The sequence below is a fragment of the Ursus arctos genome, unplaced genomic scaffold, assembly GCF_023065955.2.
Source record: "Ursus arctos isolate Adak ecotype North America unplaced genomic scaffold, UrsArc2.0 scaffold_20, whole genome shotgun sequence".
In the NCBI taxonomy this organism is placed as follows: Eukaryota; Metazoa; Chordata; class Mammalia; order Carnivora; family Ursidae; genus Ursus; species Ursus arctos.
This window is the reverse complement of record NW_026622875.1, coordinates 13,770,984-13,791,842: the sequence shown is the minus strand read 5'-3', so window position 1 is coordinate 13,791,842 and position 20,859 is coordinate 13,770,984. Positions and strand designations below refer to the sequence as shown.

Below are 20,859 nucleotides of genomic sequence, written 5' to 3'. Positions count from 1 at the left end.
GAAATACCTTGTGGTCATAAAAATGGTGGTGTATTTCTATCTTTATTGCATATTATATACTCATAACATTATTATTTGATATTATTATACAAAGAGGGCAAGTTGAAAGGTATGAATAACAAGTTGAAGAATTGATTTCTAAAGAATTATATATATGCTCAAATAAAAAAGGAAAGATACATAAAAAAGATGTTAACAGCTTTTCTCTGGGTGGCAGGGTTTGGGATAATATCTATCTTTTCTTTATAGTTTTCTATATTTTTTTCCTATCTTTTTTGTGAAGAACTAAAGCTAATATGAATAACTTGTTGAAAGGATACAATATTTGTGTTGTTCCATCTGGAAATGAAGTCAGAAACTTGCTCCCATGTTTGTAGTGTTTCTCTAAGAGCTCATTCCTCATGATCTATATACGCACCACAGAAAATGAAAGGACCCTTAACTGCTAATTGTTCCAGATACAACATACTAATTATGATAGTAATAGGCATTCCTTGCTCGCTAGGCAGTGATACAAACCATTGCTTAATTTAAATTTTCGGCCCTGCAACAGTGACAGGGAACAATCCTTAGGAATCATTAAAGATTGTTCCTAACCCTTGCAGATAACTTGATGAAAGCTTTCAGGCAGGAATCTGACATTTCATATCTGTTTGGAAGGGCTTTTTTTTAAAAAATTTTTTACTTTGTTCACAATTTACTATAGAAACAAAACAGAAGATTAAATGGCAGCCCTAGCACAATGGAAATATTCTATAAGCTAATTGTAGTAGTGGTTACATAACTGCCAAAATTCATAGAGCTGTACATCTAAAAAAGGTGAATTCTGTATATAAATTATATTTCAACAGACTGACTATATTTTTTTATTTTAATTTTTTTTTAAGATTTTATTTATTTGACAGAGAGAGACACAGCAAGAGAGGGAACACAAGCAGGGGGAGTGGGAGAGGGAGAAGCAGGCTTCCCACTGAGCAGGGAGCCCCGATGCGGGGCTTGATCTCAGGACCTTGGAATCATGACCTGAGCTGAAGGCAGACACTTAACAACCAAGCCACCCAGGTGCCCCTCAACAGAGTGACTTTAAACTCATGTATAAGCTATTAGCATCTGGTGTCTCTTCAAGGTTGCTCTTGAAGTTATTTGAGCAAAACACTAATGGCGTATGAGAAATTGAAGAAAGAAATACAGGGAGATAATCCTTATTATATCTCCAACTTTAACTATTTTATATGTAATACTCAATAGGGAAATGAATTTGTGCCCAGTAACATTTTCTAATCAAAGATTCTTTGTATTCCTAATCTTGTATTATAGTAAAATCGATTCAAGAATTTCTAGGGCTAAACAATGAAACCACCTAAATATTCCTATAAATGTTGCCATTTATTTTGGAAGATAACACATTTTTTCATTTTAAAAGTTATGAAATATGAAATACATTCAGAAAAGTGCTAAAACATGCTGTTTTGTTAGTGAGTAATTATAAAGTGTTCACCCATTGTTATCGCCATCTGGGTCAAGAAATAGAACAATGCCAATACTCTAGGAGCCCCTTCTGTGTGTCTATCTTAAAGTTGGTAACTTTCTTTCCTAGACATAACCACTACTCTGATTTCATGGTCATTTCTTTGCACTTTTATAATTTCTAAACAAATAGCTTTAATTTTTCTCATTTTGAATTTTACATAAGTAGAAATATACATCATGTAATCTTTAATATTTTCAATGTTATGTATGTGAGTTTCACGCATGTTCCAGTGTGTAGCTGTGGTCCATTAACTTTTTTTTTTTTAAGATTTTATTTATTTATTTGACAGGGAGAGAGACAGCTAGCAAGAGAGGGAACACAGCCAGGGGGAGTGGGAGAGGAAGAAGCAGGCTCCCAGTGGAGGAGCCTGATGTGGGGCTCGATCCCAGGACCCCGGGATCACGCCCTGAGCCAAAGGCAGATGCTTAACGACTGAGCCACCCAGGCGCCCCTTGTCCATTAACTTTGATTTGTGTATAGTGTTTCATGGTATGAATTTATCACTGTTTATTTAATGGATATTTGGGTCATTCCCAGTTTTTGACTATTGTAAACAGTGATACAGCAAACGTGGTTATGCATGTATGCTGGTACCCAGTTCCTCTTGGATATTATGACCATTTGAGAAAAATGGGCCAAAAAAACTCTTGAGCACTTCTCAAAGGAGAAATCTCAAACAGTCAATAAATGAAGAGGTGCTCAACATCATTAGTAATCTGGGAAAGGGAAATTAAAACCACAATTAGAGATCAGTTCATACCTATCATACTGGCAAAGAAAATGAAAAGTCTGCTAGTACTGACTATTGGAAAGGATGAAGAACAAAGAGTCACTATGTTTGCCTCTAGTGGATCAATGTAATTTGGTCCAACAACTTGGAAATCATTTTGGCTTCATCTAGTAAAGTGAAAGACATATCTTGGGATTCAGCAATTCCATCTCTGGGTATAATATCTGAGAGAAGGGCAAATAATATACCTTAACTTCAGACTTGGATAAATTAAATTTACTTGCTGAAATTTCTAGGGTAGCCAGAGAAACAATAGAGACAGAGAGTCTAACTTCCAAGCTTGTAGAGGTAAAACAAAAAATAGAATGACATATTTTAAATACCTACCCAAAAGACCAGGAAGGATAAAGGAAAAGAAAAATACGTAACAAGGAACAAATAGAAAATATTAAAGAATGTCAGTAATTATATGTAAATAGACTAAATGCTCCAGTTAATAGACAAAGAATGTCATATTAGTTCTTTTTTTAAGGAAAAATTCCAACCATATATTATTTACAAGAGACAAATCTAAAATATAAGAATACAAAAAGATTATAAATATAAATGATATATGAAAATACTAAAGAGTATTACTAGAGATAAAGATTACTTCAGAATGATAAAAGTTTTAATCCACCAGGAAGATGTAACATTACAAAAGACTTTTCCCATATTAAGACAGTTTCAATATATGTAAAGCAAAATTCCACAAAAGGAAAAGGAAAAATGAAAAATTCCATAATCGTAACGGGATCATGAGCTGAGCCAAAGGCAGACGCTTAACCGACTGACCCACCCAAGTGCCCCTCCATATTGTTTAAATGAAATTAGAACCACTACCTCACATTATATGTAAAAATCACTTCCAAGTGGAATAAAGACCTAAATGTGAAATGCAGACCTACAGAGATTTTTTTAACATAGGAGAATAGCTTTATTATATCAGGTCAGAGAAGGATTAACCAACCAATGAAAAAAAGCAGTATCCATGAAGGATTTGATAAATTACGATTAAAATGGTGAAAGACAAGACAAGAAGGGAAAAGTAGTTGCAGCAATACAACACACAACGGGCTTGCATCCTAGTATAAGGAATTTTTACAAATCAACTTGAAAAAAAAGTCTAATGTACCACTTTTTCTCTTCATCTTTCTTGAGTCTCAGATCATCTAAATTACACAAAGCACATTCTTTAGAATATCCTTTAATGAGGGGCTACTAGTGACAAATGATCTTTCACTTTACTAGACAATGTCTTTTTTGGGCACATTTTCTTGAAAAATATTTTAACCAGTTATAGACTTCTAGACTGATAACTTTCTTTAAGCACACTAAAGACATTCCACTGCCTTCTGTCTTCCATTGTTGCTTTTGGGAGATTATCTGACAGTCTAACTCTTCTTTGAATATAAATAGGACTACTTGTTCTCTGCTGCTTTTAAGATATTTTTTCCCTCTGTGTTCTACGGTTTTGCTCTGACATGTCTAGGATTTTTTTTTCTTTATTTCATCTTGATTGGAATTCATTGGGCTTCTTACATCTGTAGAAAATTATCCATTATCTCTTCAGATACTGTCTCTGTCAGATTTTCTTTCTCCTCTCCTTTTGGGATTTTGAATAAATATGTTTTGGACACCTCATTTTCATATATCATACACTTTATTCTATATTCTTTACTTAAGTTTGTTACCATGGAGAATTTTATCTTTTTTTTTTAACTTTTTTCCAGGTCATTAGTTCTCTCTTTAGTTGGGTCTAACCTGTGTTTAACTGTCATCTTTTAAGTTTTTAAACTTCAGTTGTTATATTTTTCATTTCTATAAGTTCCATTGTTTTCTTTACACACTGATTATGTTGCTATAATTTTCTGTTCCCCCTGTATATCTTCAAGCTGATATTTTATTTTCTTAAGCATAGTTTAATTTCCAAAGTCTTTGCAGGTCTTTTTAAAATTAAATATTATTCCTCTGGGTTTTCAACTGTGGTGTTGAGTTTTCTTGCATTCTTGGTTCTTTTTCACTGTGTGCTAGTAACTGAAACCGAAAGATAATTTGCAGGAGAAATCTGAGGGACAGGTGACTTTCCTCCAGACACTATTTGGATTTGATTCTGTCACTTCAGTTCACTGCCATGCCTTAAATTCTATATCACCGAAGAGAAACAAATCTGGTCTCCATAATTTAATTTCTAGAAATCTATTCTGAAATAATATACTTATATAAAAATACATTTATACACAAAGATATTCAAAGCAATGTTATTTAGTATAGCAAAAAAACCCCTGTTAACCTGTATGTCCAATAACAGGGGAATGGTTAAATAAATTACATAAAGAAGCACATAGATATTAAAATGCTGTTAATGTAAGCTATATAATATCATGGAAATATTTTCTCTAATAAATTTTAAAAAGAGATAAAAATTACACATGTAATATAATTACAAGTATGTTAACCAAAACCAATGGGTAAAAAGTCTAGAACAGTGCTGTCTGATAGAACTTTCGGTGACCGTAAGAATGTTCTGTATCAGCACTGCAATATGGTAGCCCTTAGTCACACACAGCTGTTCAGTATTAGAAATGTGACTAGTGTGGGGCGCCTGGGTGGCACAGCGGTTAAGCGTCTGCCTTCGGCTCAGGGCGTGATCCCGGCGTTGTGGGATCGAGCCCCACATCAGGCTCCTCCGCTATGAGCCTGCTTCTTCCTCTCCCACTCCCCCTGCTTGTGTTCCCTCTCTTGCTGGCTGTCTCTATCTCTGTCGATTAAATAAATAAAATCTTTAAAAAAATAAAAATAAAATGTCTTTAAAAAAAAAAAGAAATGTGACTAGTGTGACTGAATAGTTCCCTAGTGTGACTGAATAGTTCCATTTTAAATTTAATTTAATTTTAGGTATTTTATTTTATTTTTTTAAAAGATTTTATTTATTTATTTGACAGAGATAGAGATAGCCAGCGAGAGAGGGAACACAAGCAGGGGGAGTGGGAGAGGAAGAAGCAGGCTCATAGCGGAGGAGCCTGATGTGGGGCTCGATCCCAGGACCCCGGGATCATGCCCTGAGCCGAAGGCAGACGCTTAACCGCTGTGCCACCCAGGTGCCCCTAATTTTAGGTATTTTAAATTTAGATAGGCATAAGTAGTTGTTGCTACCCTATTGGGCAGTGTGGATCTAGAAAATATTGAAATATTAACAATGATTTTGGGGAAGTGCTTGAGGCTTTAGGTGATTTTCTCCCCCTTTTTCTCTAGTTTTTTAAGGGTTCCAAATGTTCCAATGATCACATTTTAAAATCAAAAGGCTTTAACCAAAATAGCCTGCCATATAATATATGTAAAAGCATTGTTTTAAAGTCTAGTGGAAGAAGCCAGTCTGTACCATTTGTTCTTGACAAAGAGTTAAAAGTGTTATGTAGCCAACCTGTTACATTCATTATCATAGCTTTTACAATTTTAGGAAAAACTGATTTTAAAGAGTCTGAGTAAAAAAATTAAAAAAAAATTACCTTTCCACATGCTGTTCTAGCATCACAGCAAACCATGGAAATGTTTCTGTTTTCTAGCTGGAAATCAAGTAGTGTGTCAGCAACTAGCTCTTTTTCTGGAATATCCACGGAAAGTTGATAAGAAATTGTTTTTAAGTGCTTTGAATCTAATGAGAAAAGAATCACATGAAAGTAGGTATTTGTTTAAAATAATCCAAAACTTCTCTTCTAAAATGAAATTTCAAACCCTATTACAAATGCATTGATTCATCAGACTTTTTTTTTAATGGAAGACAAATGAGGTCCTTCATTAAATTAAAGTGAGTGCCTTCTTTTGTTAAAAAATGAAAACGTTCCTTTGTTAAAAGAAAGATGATTTTTATTAAGTGGAATTTTCTGGCCTTATGTTTAGTAAGGAATAGTTGACTATCAAGGAACTTTGTATTAGGGATTTAGTTTAAACCACAACAAACGTTTATCTTGTCTACGTATCTTTTCAATAGCTCTGAGTGGTACAGGAGCTGCCTGATGCTCGGAAAGATTAAGTAATTTACCCCAAATCAGCCAGCCTACAGGGAGAAAAGCAAGGCTATAAATCAAGAACTTCTGATTCTAAAAATCAGTGCTCCTTCAGTTTCACCCATACTATAGCAACTCGGAACTCTTTGCAACTACCTGTAAAGTGCTCTATAGATGTTGCTAATTTATGTCGATGAGTAACAACTGTAAGCAGAAGACTAAAAACTTCAAAAGCCACATGACTGAAACGCCATTTTTTCTGAACCATTTTCACTGATGCATTGACCGGAATGAACATTTTATTTATGTATTATTATTATTATTTTTTTAGATTTTATTTACTTGAGAGAGAGCAAGAGAGAAGGAGCAGGGGGAGGGGCAGAGAGGGAGGGAGAAGCAGGTCCCCCACAGAGCACAGAGCCCCAAAACCCTGGGATCATGACCTGAGCCAAAGGCAGATGCATAATGACTAAGCCACCCAGGCACCCCTGGAATGAACATTTTAAATATTATTTTTTAAATACACCAATTTCAGCTCTTGGTCAAACATCTGAGCTTTCTGATGTACAACTGATTGATAGCATCAGTGTGAGGAACTCACCTTCTTCAGGAAAATTCGTCTGTCCATTTGTCATTATTGCAAATTGTCTGGCCATTTGTCGCTCTTGTTTTCTGTAAGATTGAAAAATATGATGCAAAAGTCTGAAATGTGTTTGAAGTTTAAAACCGAATTTTAGTACAAATTTCAACTGTTTAAATGCCATCCCTTATTATTTTTATCTATCATTACTTGTGAATCCAGGCATTTAATCAGTTCACATGGGTCTCTACTCTCTTTAGTCGACAAATTTCTCCAACACGGGAATTCTAAATTGAGCTGAGAATTTGCAGTTGGTAGATTTCGACTTTAAATTGGTGAGTTCACGGAGTTTCTGGGAGCTTCTGAATTTCAACAACATCCACCCAGAATTTTAATGAGTTTGCATCGGCCAATTTTTATTTCTTACCTGGAACACCTCTTCAAAATTATATATTTTTAAAAAACTAAGTTCATTGACAAAAAGCTCTCTACTTCAGTGGGCCTGAGTTTCAACATCAAAGGCTCAGTGTTACCTCTGCAGGGCTTTTTCCTTTGCTTTGAGTCTATCAACTTCAGTGCCATGGGCTGCGTGAGGGTCAATACAGATTAATTCCGCTTTAGGGCCCTGGGTTTTTTTTTTTTCCTCATAGATGTAGTCAACCAGATTTTGAAAATACCTACAACAGGAGGCCTGAAAAACAGAAAGGTCATTTTTCATCTCACTAGTCTTCGATGAAGATACTTAGGGGAAAAAACCCCAAATGGCTAATGAACTTTAGATAATGATCTATGGTAACTTTTTTCTGGTAACAGCTTTCTTGAGATAGAATTCATATACCGTAATTTGCATCCATTTCAAGTGGATGAGTCAGTGGTTTTTAGTGAATTCACAGAGTTATGCAAAACCATCACTGCAGCAAACTTTTAGAACATGAACCCTTATCCCTTAACACACCCTCCCCATCCTCTTCTCTCAGCTCCTGGAAGGAACTAACCTGCATTCTGTCTGCCTAGATTTCCTGTTCAGTACATTCAATAAGTGGAATCAGACACTTGTTGTACTTCGTGATCGGCTTTTGCTCAGCATAACGTTTTCAAGGTTCGTCTTGTTGTAGCATGTATCAGTACTTCAGTTCTTTTTATGGTTGAATAATATTCCATTGTATGGACACACCACATTTATTCGCCTGTTTATCAGCTGATAGATATTTGGGTTGTTTTCACTTTTCAGCTGTTATGAATCATGTTACTACGAACATTTGTGTTCAAGTTTTTGTGTAGATAGAGGGTGTCACTTCTCTTGGGCATAAACCTAGAAGTGTAATTGCTGAGCTATATGTACCCACATATTTAACTTTTCAAGGAATTGCCAGACTGTTTCTCGAAGTGGCTGCACCATATTATCTTCTAGTTTCTCTACAACCTTGCCGACACTTATTAGTATCATCCGTCTTTTTTATTATAGCCATCAGAGTGGGTATGAGATGGTATCTCGTCGTGATTATGATGTGCATTTCCCCACCAGCTAACACGTAACTCTTTTAAGCATTTCAGTGCAGGGGAAGATGCAGGAGAAAATACTTCATAGATTTAAAAATAACACCATTTCCTCCGTAAACCTGCTTTAGAACTTACTTCTTCTATTGATTCCGCGCTATCATCATCAGAGAAAATATCCACATTGGAAAGAAATGTTCTTAGATCGCCCCCACAAAATTCACACCGGGGTGATATTTCCTCCTCTTCTTCCTTCAGTGAGGGAAAAACAAAAATGAATCGGTGTGCACAAGGAAGCCCAGAGCCTCTGAGAGCAGTAGGAGCCAGGGCTCTGGGCAGGACCAGCAAATGTCCAGTAGGGGAGCAAGAGGGATGGGGGTGAGGGGATGTGCCAACCAGTCCGAATCCCTGGGGGCTGAAATAGCTGGGGGTGAACTTGCAGGGGGCTGAGATCCTATACCAGAAGGTACCAAGCCAGCAAGATCTGTATATTCCAGTAATGAAACTTTATTTCTATTCAAGGGCTGCTGAGGCCTGAAGAGGCTGAGGTGGTGTTTTGAGGGCCTCTGTCTGGTTCACCAGAGCGCAGCTGAGCCCATCAGGAGCTGGTGGATCCTTAGGATGCCTCCTCAGTGCGAGAAGAAAGTTGCACAAATGGCTTTACTGTTGACATCGGAGTCATCAGAGGGAGGGCTACAGTGTGTGACTAGATGCAGGAGACAAAGGATAATACACATTAGCCCCAGGTTGGGACTCTGAAATCTCCTGTCTGTGCTAGGAGGTTAATTCAGGAGGCCAGGGGAAGCCACAGGAGACTTGGAGTTAGGGGGCTCCTGGGCAGGCAAGCAGCCAAGCCTCAGCACAGGCCTCCAGGAGAAACCCACAGCGTGCGAGACTTGCAGGTCACGAACACTACCAGGCCAGCTGTCTCTGCCGTTCTCTGGGACTGACAAAATGGCCACTGTGCGGCCAAATGGTGGCTGAGGTGGCCAGTGCAGCCAGACAGTCACCACTCTGGGGTGATGGCCACTATCTTGAGGCTGTTGAAACTACCTGATAATAAGTACTGCACATGGCTGAAAGCAGAACCCTTGGGGGGTAACGCCCCGCCATGGAGAGACGGTGGTAAAACATCTAGTTTGTCTCCCAGGTGACAGGGCAGGGAGAAAGAGTGTGTGGCGACGCCAGGCCATTTCCCTACCAGGGTCTTGGTAATTAGCTCCTCAGCCCACAGTCCCTTTACCCTTTCATCTGCGAGGGAAGCAAGTAGGAGATGCTTCCAAAGACCACGAGTGGGGCTGGAATCTGCCCCTGAAGAGGGTGCAGCTGGAGAGGAGAGCTGGCAGGCCAGCTGTGGCCGCCCCTGTCAAAGCCCCAGGCAAGCGGGCCTGAAAGATCTGCCCAAGATCCGGGGGCCAGTGCAGGGACAACTCCCCTGGAAGAAAGACCACCAGGCTTTCCTCATGTTCAGGACCATCTCTGGGTGTCAGCAGAAGAAAACTCCAGCCATCTCCTCGGGTACAAGCTTTTGGGGTTCAGAAAGAGGAAGGAGCTGGGTTTGAACAAGAGTTTCAGCCTGAAGAGTCTAAAGGGTGACCCTAAAGTTCAGAAAAACCTGGACAAACATAAACAGCAAATACGACTGGTATTACAGTACATGACATATTTAACGGGCCCCCCTCACTAGGCTTGTACAGTTGAATGTGCGGCCCAGAGTGGCCGCGAGCTTCACGTGAGCCTGCGCACCCGGCATCGCCATCAACTCGCACACACGTCTGCGGCCTGCCACCTCCTAGGCCGCCGGCTCTTACTCCCAGGGAGGAAGCCTGCGCCTTTAGCGTACCCCACGGGAAATAATGAAGGGGGTTCCGATCTGGGGACGGTGCGGCTCTCTCCACACCGCCAGCCCATTCGAGTTTGGAAACAATCATACCACCAATCAGTCGCTCACGGCTGGGGTGCAGTCCTGTGGGAATTATGAAGGCGGCCTTTCCCTTGCCCATCAGGCAGAGGCACGATCAAGAATGCTAAACATTCACCTTTGTTTCCAGGCCTTGCGGCCACTGTTATGGAATAAATCATGTCCCCTGAAAAGATATTTTGAAGTCCCAACCGGTGGTACCTGGGAATAGGGCCTTCTGTAGAAATGGGCTCTTTGCAGAGCTATTCAAGTGAGGATGAGGTCATTAGGTCATAATCCAACATGACTGGTGTCCTTGGAGAAGAGGGACACTGGCACACAGACACACAGAGAATGCCGGCACAGCTGAGACGGCCATAGGAGTGGAGCAGCCGCAAGCCATGGCAGGCCAGGGTTCGATGGCCAGGAAGCTAGGAAGAGGCAAGAAGGACGCTCCCCTAGAGGCTGGACCGGCTGACACATGGATTTTGAACTTGTAGCCTTCAGAGCCGAGAGACGATAAATTGCTGTGCTTTTCAGGCACCCGGTTGGCGGTACGTTGTTCCAGCAGCCCAAGCGGACGAACACAGCCACCCAGGTGCTGTTCCAGGTGAAAGAGCTCGTTGCCTGTTTCTCATTTTGAAGTATGTTCATGTCTTCTATGCAAATCATCGTGTGGCTTATTACATCATGTGCTAATAAAGAATATTTTAAAATTTTAAAATAATAGGAATGAAAATCACCTTGAAGTTAATGCCTAAATTGCAACTCTCTTGTTTGAATGCCAGAATGGACGGCGGCCCGATGCTAGGCAGCGTTCTCAGAGAAGGCTCAAACAGCGTCATGAAGTCGTCTTTAAACTACATTTTTAGAGAGGGAGAGAGAGAATTGATGTTGGAATAAGTGATATTTACCATGAACACTGTGTACTATTGGACTGATAACATTTCTTACCTCCAGCTCACATAAAATACTCAGTCTTCGCTCTTTCGGATTAATTACCCATTTTTCTGAAGAGAAAAGCATCGATTTAGAAAGAAAGTTTAAAACTGTCTTCTACTTTCTCCTCACCCGCTACCCATCTCAAACACACACACACACACACACACACACACACACACACACACACACACAGTTACAATGCCCTGAAACCTCTTCACCACCTCCTTGAGTATATTCTTAGGGGAGGTTTTCCAGAGGGGGGGGCACTGTCCCAGTTAAGGCTGGTTCCCCAATGGCGGTTTGCCTTCGCAGGCAGAGGGAAGAACTCCACACATCCATTTACCTCTTAACTTAGAAGCCAGGTTTTCGTGTTCAGTTTCTTTAGTTACCGCGGATGGTTTCTTCCCTGGAAAATGAGTGTACACTTGTCATCAATCCTGACGAAGTAGGAAAGAAGTTTAATGTAAAAGAAAATATGCCTTTTAGCAAAAGAAATACCCTTGTGTTTGTTTTACCTTTTTTTTTTTTTTTTACCTTTTCCAAATAACTTCTTATCGACAGTGGGGAACAGACGGATCATATTTAAAAATGTTTCCCCGTTCCTTTCCGGTCCTAGACTACTACAGAGCTGCACACTTTATTTGATTATAAACCTTGTTTCCAGACACTTTTGTTTTCTACTTTTTTAAAGTACTACTTTGTCTACCTTATGTCTGTCATTCTGTAAAAGATTTTTCAGGTCGAAGGGTGCTGGGGGTTCTTGTTTAAGACATTGAACTCAACCATGAGGATTATTCCCTCCACAGATTCCAGGGCAGTACTGGAAATGGGGAAGGTGACCATCAGCAACTTTGAATAAATGTGTAGAAGATTTAAACAGAGAGAACTGGAATGATGAAAACCAACTGGATTAACCTGCAATGGGACAGAGGTAAGGGGAGGGAGCTGGCCCGTTTGCTCACAGAGCCAGGGCCAGCAAGGACTGCTCTTGGAGGAAGAAGTGGGCTTCAGAAAATGATGCACTTCCTATGTGGAGAATATGAAAAAAATTTTAAATCTGTTTTAGGCATTTTGTCCAACAGAGATGCCGGTACAGGGATAAAAAAATGAATGCACAAAGATTTTTTATTAAGGCATTACTTGTTAAAGGGAAGAGCTGAAAACATCAAACCAAACCAACTCCGAAATATCTAGCAATCAGTTTTATTACATAAGCCACATCAACTGTATATAAGGGAATGCTATGCTGTTTCAATGAATTAGATCGATCTTTCATGACATGGAAGGATGTCCATGATACACGGCTAAGTAAAAAAGTTAAAGAAGAGATAAAGTTGCCATTACTCATGGGAAATGTTAATTGTTTCACAGACTTTCAACTCACGAACTATGAGAATTAATAAGAAAATTCACTAAGGGGGGGTCAGATACAAGATTAAAATATAGAAATCAATAATTTTCCAATGCATTGACAATGATTAGAAAATGTAATAGGAAAAAAGTGTCCAATTGCTACATCAATACAGGACTATGAAACACCTAGGAATAAACTAGGAAGAGCTGCATGAGTCCTTTATGGGGGAAAAAAAAAGAAGATCTGAAAGAAATGGAGAGGCACACCTAGACTCACGAGGTTCCTGCTTGGTTCAGACAGAGCGGCCATCCGATGAGGTGGCCCTAATGCCTTCCCTGGTAGCCTAGGTAAGCAAACTGCAATCTGCGCCTGTCAATTCCTGTAAATGCCTCAAGGTTAAGAACAGCCACTCGGGAACAGCCAACCAGGCTGCCCGAATAACTCAAGCCCTTAAGCAATAGCCAATCAAAACGTGTCCTTGTTTTGCTCCAGTGTCTTCTCTGTAAAAACTTCTCCCTCGCTCTTATCTGGAGAGCCCTCCTAACTATCTCCTGTTGGGCACTGCTCTGTTTCAATCTATGTTTGCTCAAACTTAGAAATCTGAAAATGCCTCGGTTTGTCTTTTCACACTGCTAAGCCAGGGCGACAAATCAGCTTGTCAAATTCCATTGAAAAATCCCATGAGAATTACATTGTGCAGATTAATTTGGGAATTATTAACATCTTTTTTGTATTTAGTCCATTTTTATGTTTGATTTTGTCACTCTGTGCAAACCCACTAGTGTCTTTCCACTTCATTCCCGTTGAAAAAGATCTGGTCCTCGATTGTCCCTCTGACCCTCTCCCCTCAGATTCTCCTCCTATTTACTTCACCGCAGCCACACCGACTGCCGCTTGTTCTGGGAGGAGGCATGTGCTAGTCCACGTGCCTGGAATCCTTTCCCAGGAGATCATTCTGGCTCACTCTCTCTCATCCTTGAGGTCTTTGCTCAAGTATTTTAGCTTCCCAGTGAAGATTTCCCTGAGCACACCATGTAACCTTCCTGACACCCCTCACACCCAACATCTCCCGTCCCTTCTTCTGCTTTTTCTCCTTAGCACGTCTATCGCCTAATGTACTACATACTTGCTTCTTTTGTGTATTCTCTATCTCACCATCACCTCCACCTTCCACACTTTAACACCAGATCACTGAGACAGGGGTTTTGGTTTTATTCACTGCCATTTCCCTAGAACAGGGTTTGGACTCTGATGGGTGCTTGGCATGCGGTAGGTGCTCAGGAAGCGTGTGATGAAAACAAATAGAAAAGTTCAAAGGAAAGGCTATTCATAATTCCTTATACTGGGATAAATTTAAATATTCATTTTTATATTATATATTTCTTAATGGTTGGCATTTAGAAACCGCGTGCATGTTACTTCTTCATAAAAAATGAAGATCTGTAGCAAAACATAAGAGCAGATTACTTCTTGATGTGAACGTAAACATTGGCATTTATTACAGACGAGGTGCCAAAGAATTTAAATATTTAATCTCATGTTGCTCTTCCTAGCAATTCTGGGACTGGAGTATGATTCTTATTAGCGGCACATGGTGACCCTGAGGCTCTGTGGGGCGAAGGGCACCTGCCTCGGCATCTCCATGTCACTTTGTCTTGGGCTGGGATTCAAACCTGGCTCTCCCGCCACCTCTGGTCACGCTTTTTCCAACGGGCAAGCCTATCGTCCAGCAAATGCTAAGAAATCAAACTACTCACTTCTCTGCCTTCTGCCAGAGAATTCTTGAAGCCAGCTTTCTTCTGTTTGTACTGATGTTGGAATTCCTGGATACAGCGTGTGATACATAGTCCTGAAGTTTAGACAGAGTGTTAGTTTTCAGCATACCCATATAGCTGTCGGCAGTTCTTCCAAATATAGCACATTTTAACAGTCAAATAATGCACGTACATAGAAGATCCTGGTTTCTATTTTCTTTGAAATATTTTCTTCCATACTTATCTCTCAGTAAAGTCAGGCACAGTGTGTTTGCATCATAGGGAAAGTGCTCCTAAATCCCAGAGGCTCCCAATACCATATTTTTCCCCCCGGGGAGTAAATTACCACCACTGTATCTATGCATGTGTGTTGGTGGTGGCAGTGATGGTGTGTGTGCTTAAACATTTACTTTTATTTAAATGAGACATGTTCATTGTATTTATTTAAGTAATTTCTACATCTAACATGGGGCTCGAACTCCCAACCCTGAGATCAAGAGTCCTATGCTCCTCTGACCGAGCCAGCCAGGTGCCCCAATTAAATAGCTTAAAAATAATCCAAACTTTTTTTTTTAAAGGTTTGAAGTTAAATGCATTGTAATCAAACAATTTTTATTCTTTCTACAAGTAGTTCAGTTACTTATCATTAACACGATAGGAAGACAGAAATGTATTGATTTTTACTAGTTAAAATGACTGTTACCAGTCACAAGTAAGTAATAACTACTCCTTCAAGTTCCTTTGTCTCTTTGAATTTCAATTTTTTGTAATAATTTGCTGGTTCTTCTAAAATTATCAAATCTTTTTCAAATAATTTAGTCAATTTTACGTTGTCACTTTTTTTTTTTTTTTAACCATTTTTAGTTCTCATAAAGTGTCCACCTTCCTCTTTGGATGCTTGGTTCCTTGACACATTGCATCAGCGGGGTGTTTTAATTCTGAAATGACTGTGTCTTGTAATAAGTGAAGAATAACTCTGCCAAAGCCACTGTACAAGTCTCTGGGGGAATCCTGTTTATCTCACCTCCCAGAGAAACAAGTTATAGGGACCAAGGGTAAAGGCATATGAAAGAGCAATCTCTAGAAAACATTTAATGTTTGGCTTTTTTTTTTCCCCCAATTCAGTGGTTAGCAAAATCAATACATTATTCATCAAGGTCTCTCTGCCTTCCTTAAACTGACGCCAAAGATTGTTTCTGAAATTCCGTGTAAAGATGGCAGGTGACTGAGGATAACAAAATTAACATTTACTGAGAACTTACTATGTAGTCGTACCTTCACAGTAGTTGCCTTACTCTGGTTATTTCATTTATATTAACAAAAACTAATCAAGGCATGTATTAATATTCCCTTTCTACAGGCAAGGAAATGGAGGCTCTAGGGAACTTCTGAAACATTCTATGGGGCACATGGAGATGGGGCTCAGACCTGTTTGGCTTCAAAACCTGTGTTTCTCCACATTCATCTGTCATCTACAGTTGGCCCCATTTTCATTTAGAATAATAACAGGGCAATTGAAAATAGAAGGTAAGCCAATATTGGTTGCATTTTATGACTTTTTAAGGGTGGATTTCCTTAAAAACACAATCTTACCAAATTTACCAGAGAATGCTTGGAAATATAAAATAAGCATCTTCTTAGGAAGATTTATGAGGAGAAATTAAGAATTTGATCAAGTAAAGAGATGTTATATATAACAGGAAGTTCAGGTCAAGATGGCAGTTGAGCACCCAATTTCCTTTCTTCCCAAGATCTTACTGAAATAACAAATACAAACAAACAAATACAAAAACAGCCCTTTAAAATAAGAAAGGTGTCACCAGTAGACAAGTAATATTGAAGTCCTTAAAGAATGAAAATAAATGCTTTCATTTGATGGAAAACCAGCATGGAGACCACCACAGCTCAAGACAAGAGAGGTAAGTAAAGTTCTTCTGGGAAGTTCCAAGCTCAGAGTCAACTGAATGCAGAGCGGAGGGAGCTGGGGACTGCCATCGGAGAGGTTCAAGAAGTCAACTCAAAGCAGCTGGCCAGGCAGGCAACCCCCTTCTTCTGCCCTTATACAGAGCAGTTGTATTTGTTTCCAGAGGAAGCCCAAAGAACTGCTTCCTACAAAGAGCGGGCAGCCTCTCCAGGGAGGTTTTAGGTCTGAAAGAGAAGCAGAGCACAGTATGAGGTTCCACAGGCCCTGCCCAATAGGCCTGGATGAGAAAGGAGGGAGGGACATTCCACCCGGAAATGAAATGCATGAAGAACTCTGACCACACAGTGAGGTATCCTTATCCTAACTCTAGTCATAGTGGGGACTCCAGCTTGCGCGCTTCCTGCCGACACTCCACAAGAGGCTGGCTCTGCCATCCCCCATCCACCCACATAGGACTCACAGCCACCCTTCCAGGAAAGCTCCGCCGCAGAAGGACTCCATTCTAGCTACCTACTGGCCATTCATTTATCAATACAAACTGATAACCAAGGATTACCTGTCACCTAAGGGCCATCAATAGTATGGAAGAGAAGCACAAAGATTAACGGAACTAATCCTGAAGGAAAAAAAAAAGAACTTCAAAGAACAAAAAAGAACTTTAATAATAAGAGTACTCTCAAAAGAGATTTAAGTTGTTAAGAAGCAACAACTATTTGAACAGCAAGAGAGAACAAGATCCGGTTCTTGGAAATGACAAATATGAATACCAAAATAAAAATTTTTGTTCAAGGGCTGCATATTATCATATAAACACCTCAAATCTTAGATATCCAAGAGGGCCAACAGCTATCCAGTAGGAGTTCTAAAGGACAGCACAGAGACAAATGAAGGAGGTAATCACATATCACTAGCGTCCGAGAATCAGAATGGTCAGCAATACTGGGTACTGGAAGGCAAAGAAGCAATGTCTTCAGAGCTCTGAGGAAAAGGGTTTTATTTTTTTTTAATTTTATTTTTTTAAAGATTTTATTTATTTATTTGACAGAGATAGAGACAGCGAGCGAGAGAGGGAACACAAGCAGGGGGAGTGGGAGAGGAAGAAGCAGGCTCATAGTGGAAGAGCCTGATGTGGGCCTCGATCCCATAACGCCGGGATCATGCCCTGAGCCGAAGGCAGACGCTTAACCGCTGTGCCACCCAGGCGCCCCAGGAAAAGGGTTTTAAATGTCTTCTTTTATGCCAGGTTATATTATTAATTAAGTATAAAGGTAAAATGAAAACATCTCCAGACAGGCAAGAACTCAGAAATCTGACTGCCCATGAGATCTTCATGAGATAATTACCTGTGGAGTTTCTCCAGCCAAGAGAAAGGGAACAGAAGCAAGCAAGCAATATGGGAATCAAAAAAGTGCAGCCACTGAACCCAACTCAGGAAACCGGAAGATAATTAAAAACAACTGAAAGTTGAAAAGTTCTCCTTTTAGGAGCCAAGTTTTGCTGACAGGATTTTGGGGGTTTTTTGTGCACGAATCCAATCACATTATTGGGTTCTTAGCATGAAATTATATTGTTGATTGGTTTTCAATTTTTAGAATTAACCTGTACTGAGTTAATTATGATTAGAAAACATAATATGAACGTAACAAAACTTGGCAAAGTAAAATGACTTTATATGAATATATATTACACATTAACATAGTTTGTTATAAAATGTATATAACTTGTTAATTGGGGGAGGAAGGGGTGAGAGGAGAGATAGAAGAAAGTAGAAGTGCATTAGTGTGTTAACTTTTCATAATAAGAGTTAATAAGTAGTCACTAAAGTTGATAAATCAGATTGTAGAGGTTTAAATACCTTAAAATCCTAAAGGCTGGAAAAACTAAAAATAACATAACTACCAAAAATGAAGAGGAGAGAAATAGTATGAGTTATATTCCTCATCTTTCATGGGTGGGAAGCCTGTAATTATGTCAAAAATGGATAAATCAGGGAATGAAAATATGCTATTTAAAATTATATTGGAGGGGCACCTGGCTGGCCAAAGTCAGTATAGCATGCAACTCTTGATCTCAGGGTTGTGAGTTCGGGCCCCATATTGGGTGAAGAGATTACTTAAAAATAAAATCTTAAATAAATAAAAATAAAATTGTATTAGAAACAAACTGTTAACAATACATTAACTGGTGAGTGGGAGTGTGGGAATGAAGACGGGCATGGAGATTTTTTATTTTATACCTGTGTATACTTAAATATTTTTTAACCACATACTATTTTTTTCTTAAAAAGTTGAACTAAAAGGATAAATAAAAACATAAAAGTGGGACAGAACAATCCTCCTGATGCTTAGGAATTTAAAAGTTGCTTGTAAAAGCAAAGCTTAGGTGAGCAGTAATTCAAGATTGTGGACTCAGGTTTGGTGTGAGATTTCAGGGAAGATTTATAAAGATGTTCCAGAAGGTATTTCTCTGGTGTCTTCCTGTGCTTGAAAGCTAGTAGCAATAACAACAAAGAGAAAAAGAGAGAGGGGAAAAAAAGACTATAATTTCCAGTCTCCTTCACAGGTGTCTGTAATCACGGTCTCATTTAGCCAATACAGACTTTCAGAGCCCTTGCTATTGCCCACCCGGCATAGTGTTATTATTTCATATTATATTAAGTGGACATGCCATCTCTGCAGGTAGATGGACAGGGACCTTGTTTCTATCTCCAAAGTGTCTAACAAGTATGATTAAAAAAAAAAAAACCTTTTGAATAAATTAGCTGTAAGTGCCCTGGATTATTTCACTCTATTTCCAGACATGTTTACCCAAGAGGTAAACATCAGCAGCTTCCAAAAATAATATGAAAACAAAAATAATATGAAAACAAAACATTTTCTTACCTATCTAAATTCATTCCAGACAAGTCTTTTCTAAATGTCTGAAATATTTTAGGAAAACCTGTTGAATGAAACATTTAAAAACTTAGCCACTCCTTCTAAATCAGTGGTTCTCAAAAGGACAATTTTTGCCCCCCCCCCCCAATCTTTGGCAACATCTAAAGACGTTTTTGATTATCACAGAGTGGGGGCTAATGGCATAGTCCCCGCTAGAGGTCAGGGATGCTTCTAAACATCTATAATGCAGAGGACAGCCCCCTCCCACCCTTGGCCCAACAAAGAAGGATCCTGACAGAAATGTCAATACTGGGAGGTTGGGCATCCTCCTCTAAATAAATGCTCTGCCTCTCTTTTTAAGGAAGTGACTAGAGTGGGTTTAGCACAGGAACTTAACCACAAAAATGAGCTTTTTAGAGGATTGTCTTAGTAGCACAATACTCCGAAGGCACTAGTCTTCCAGTGTGTGTGTGTGTGTGTGTGTGTGTGTGTGTGTGTGTGAAAGAGGGGAAGAGAGAGAGAGTAGGAGAGAGGGAGGGGAAGGGGGGGAAAGAGGGAAGGAGGGAGAGGGAGAGAGGGAGAGGGAGAGGGAGAGAGAGAGAGAGAGAGAGAGAGAACACGATCAGGACCTGAACGCACAGGGGAGTACTACAAACGGCCTCCGTAGGGCACTACCCAAGCTTCCAGTTTCACCAAACGTTTCAACGATGTCCTAAATTGTGAGCCATCGCAAAGGCTCAGCCAAGATTTCAGTGCCTTTGACAGAAGGGCCCGAGATAGACGGGGTTGTGTGTGGAGTGGTGCATGTATTTGGAAACCAGACGCGCGAGGAGACCAAGGCTCTGGAGTCGCGGGACCGGCGGCCCCTAGGGCCCGGGAAGCCTTAAAGGAAGGGGCTGGCAGGGGCTGTACTTTTCTGGGAGGAGGTGCTCCACTGTGAGCTCCAGCTTGGGGTCTCGCTCCGCGACGGGCTGGACGTCTGGCTGAGCGGCGGGGTCGGGCTTAGGCTGGGGCTGACGACGCTGGCTAAGCGGGGAAGGAAGGGCTCTGAATTTTCTCCATTGCTGTCACCGACTTCCACAGACTTCCAGAAGTACTCATCGCTGAATGCCCCATGGACCTCCAGCGTCTTCTCCTTCGCGTCCCCGGTCTCCTCCACCTCTTCCTCCACCACCTCTTCTTCCTCCACCTCCTCCTCCATCTCTACCAACACCTCCTCTTCCTCCTCCTCCTCCTCCTCTTCCTCCTGCCGGCCCTCCACCTTCTCGGGCTTTCTGAAGCTGCGACGCGAGTACAAGTTGGCCATGGGGCGCGGGAAGCGGGGTGGCCGCTAGCTCAGTGGCCGGCGCGGCCGGGGGTCCAGGCCTAGGGTCGTGCCTGCTATTGTGCGTCTGTCTCCCTGGGCAACGGCCCGCCGCCCGCCTCCAAGCCCCGGGGATTTAAAGTGGCAGGACCCGCGCTGCGGGGAGGGGGCGGCGGGGCAGAGAGCTGCTAAGGAGCCAGGACCAGGGCAGGCTTCCTACTCACCTGCTTTCCCCTAGCACCCTGTGGCGAACTGACCTCCCTTTCCTCTCGGCTCCTTCGAAGCGTGTTTGTTTGTTTCTTTGAGGGGGAATAGGGGGAGTCGCACTTGGTATTGTTGATGCTGGACCTTGGTTTTTGAGTAGACACATGCTTGTTGGAACTTAGGATAAAACTTTATTACAAAAACAGGCACCGGCCTTT

At 40.6% G+C, this 20,859-nt stretch overlaps 1 protein-coding gene across 1 annotated transcript in view; it reads right to left on the bottom strand.

The window, feature by feature from the left end:
* ERICH6 (glutamate rich 6) overlaps nt 1-20,440 on the bottom strand; it is a 30,097-nt gene extending 9,657 nt beyond the window's left edge. The window contains exons 1-11 of the mRNA XM_026497282.2: nt 20,047-20,440; nt 19,141-19,198; nt 14,338-14,429; nt 11,570-11,632; nt 11,239-11,294; nt 11,028-11,144; nt 8,523-8,636; nt 7,421-7,578; nt 6,909-6,979; nt 5,810-5,955; nt 321-406 (exon numbers count right to left, since the gene is read on the bottom strand). Coding sequence (XP_026353067.1) covers nt 321-406; nt 5,810-5,955; nt 6,909-6,979; nt 7,421-7,578; nt 8,523-8,636; nt 11,028-11,144; nt 11,239-11,294; nt 11,570-11,632; nt 14,338-14,429; nt 19,141-19,198; nt 20,047-20,440 — 1,355 coding nt within the window. The remainder of the gene's footprint in view (nt 1-320; nt 407-5,809; nt 5,956-6,908; nt 6,980-7,420; nt 7,579-8,522; nt 8,637-11,027; nt 11,145-11,238; nt 11,295-11,569; nt 11,633-14,337; nt 14,430-19,140; nt 19,199-20,046) is intronic.
* Nucleotides 20,441-20,859: the final 419 nt, after the last annotated feature.